This window comes from Corapipo altera, unplaced genomic scaffold, assembly GCF_003945725.1.
Source record: "Corapipo altera isolate COAL_440 unplaced genomic scaffold, ASM394572v1 293, whole genome shotgun sequence".
NCBI classification, from domain to species: Eukaryota; Metazoa; Chordata; class Aves; order Passeriformes; family Pipridae; genus Corapipo; species Corapipo altera.
In genome coordinates this window covers 140,841-141,615 of record NW_020885113.1, presented here as the reverse complement: position 1 = coordinate 141,615, position 775 = coordinate 140,841, and the positions used below count along the sequence as shown (strand labels likewise).

General features: G+C 62.2%; 1 protein-coding gene across 1 annotated transcript in view; it reads left to right on the top strand.

The window, feature by feature from the left end:
- The window catches only part of SEMA6B (semaphorin 6B), an 11,046-nt gene that overhangs the window by 458 nt on the left and 9,813 nt on the right, over positions 1–775 (top strand). The window contains exon 2 of the mRNA XM_027669892.1: positions 530–659. Coding sequence (XP_027525693.1) covers positions 530–659 — 130 coding nt within the window. The remainder of the gene's footprint in view (positions 1–529; positions 660–775) is intronic.

Genomic DNA, 775 nt, shown 5'->3' with positions numbered 1-775 from the left:
TGGGTTTTTAGGGTGCTTTGGGGTACTTTGGGGTGAAGGCAGGAGGGGGACACCCATGGGAGGGGGTTTTGGGGTGTTTTGGGCACTCATTGAAGGTTTTTTTGGGGTGGAAGCAGGAGAGAGAGGGCTGGGGTTGGGGGGACTTCCAGGGGGCACCCTTGGAAGGGATTTTGGGGTACTTCGGGGTGCTTTGGGCTACTTTAGGATGCTTTGGGGTGCTTTGGGGTGAAGGCAGGAGAGAGGCACCCATGGGGGCGTTTGGGGGTGAAGGCAGAAAAGGGAGGGCTGGGTTTTGGGGTGCTTTCAGGGGCACCCATGAAAGGGATTTTGGGATACTTTGGGGTGAAGCAGGACGGGAAACCAATGGAGGGCATTTTTGGGGTGAAGGCAGGAGAGGGGTGCTCAGGGACAGGAGTTTTGGGGTGAAGGAAGGAGGGAGGTGCCCCCACGGGCAGGGCTGGGCATGGGGGGTCTCCTGGGCTGTGTGGGGGTGCCCTGGGCTCCGTGTGACCCCCCTGTGCCCCCCTAGACGTCAAACACTACCCCGTGTTTGTGGGGCACGGCAGCAGCCGCCCGGGGGGCCCCGAGGGGGGGATCCCCCAGCGCCTCAACATCCAGCGCATCCTCAAGGTCAACAGGACCCTCTTCATCGGGGACAGGTGAGAACCAGCCCCCCAAAACCTCCCCTGCACAGCAGGGGACACCCCCAACCCTCTTGGCTGGGGAAGACCCCCTACCTGCCCCAGGGCACCCCAAAATCTGCCACGGGGTGTTT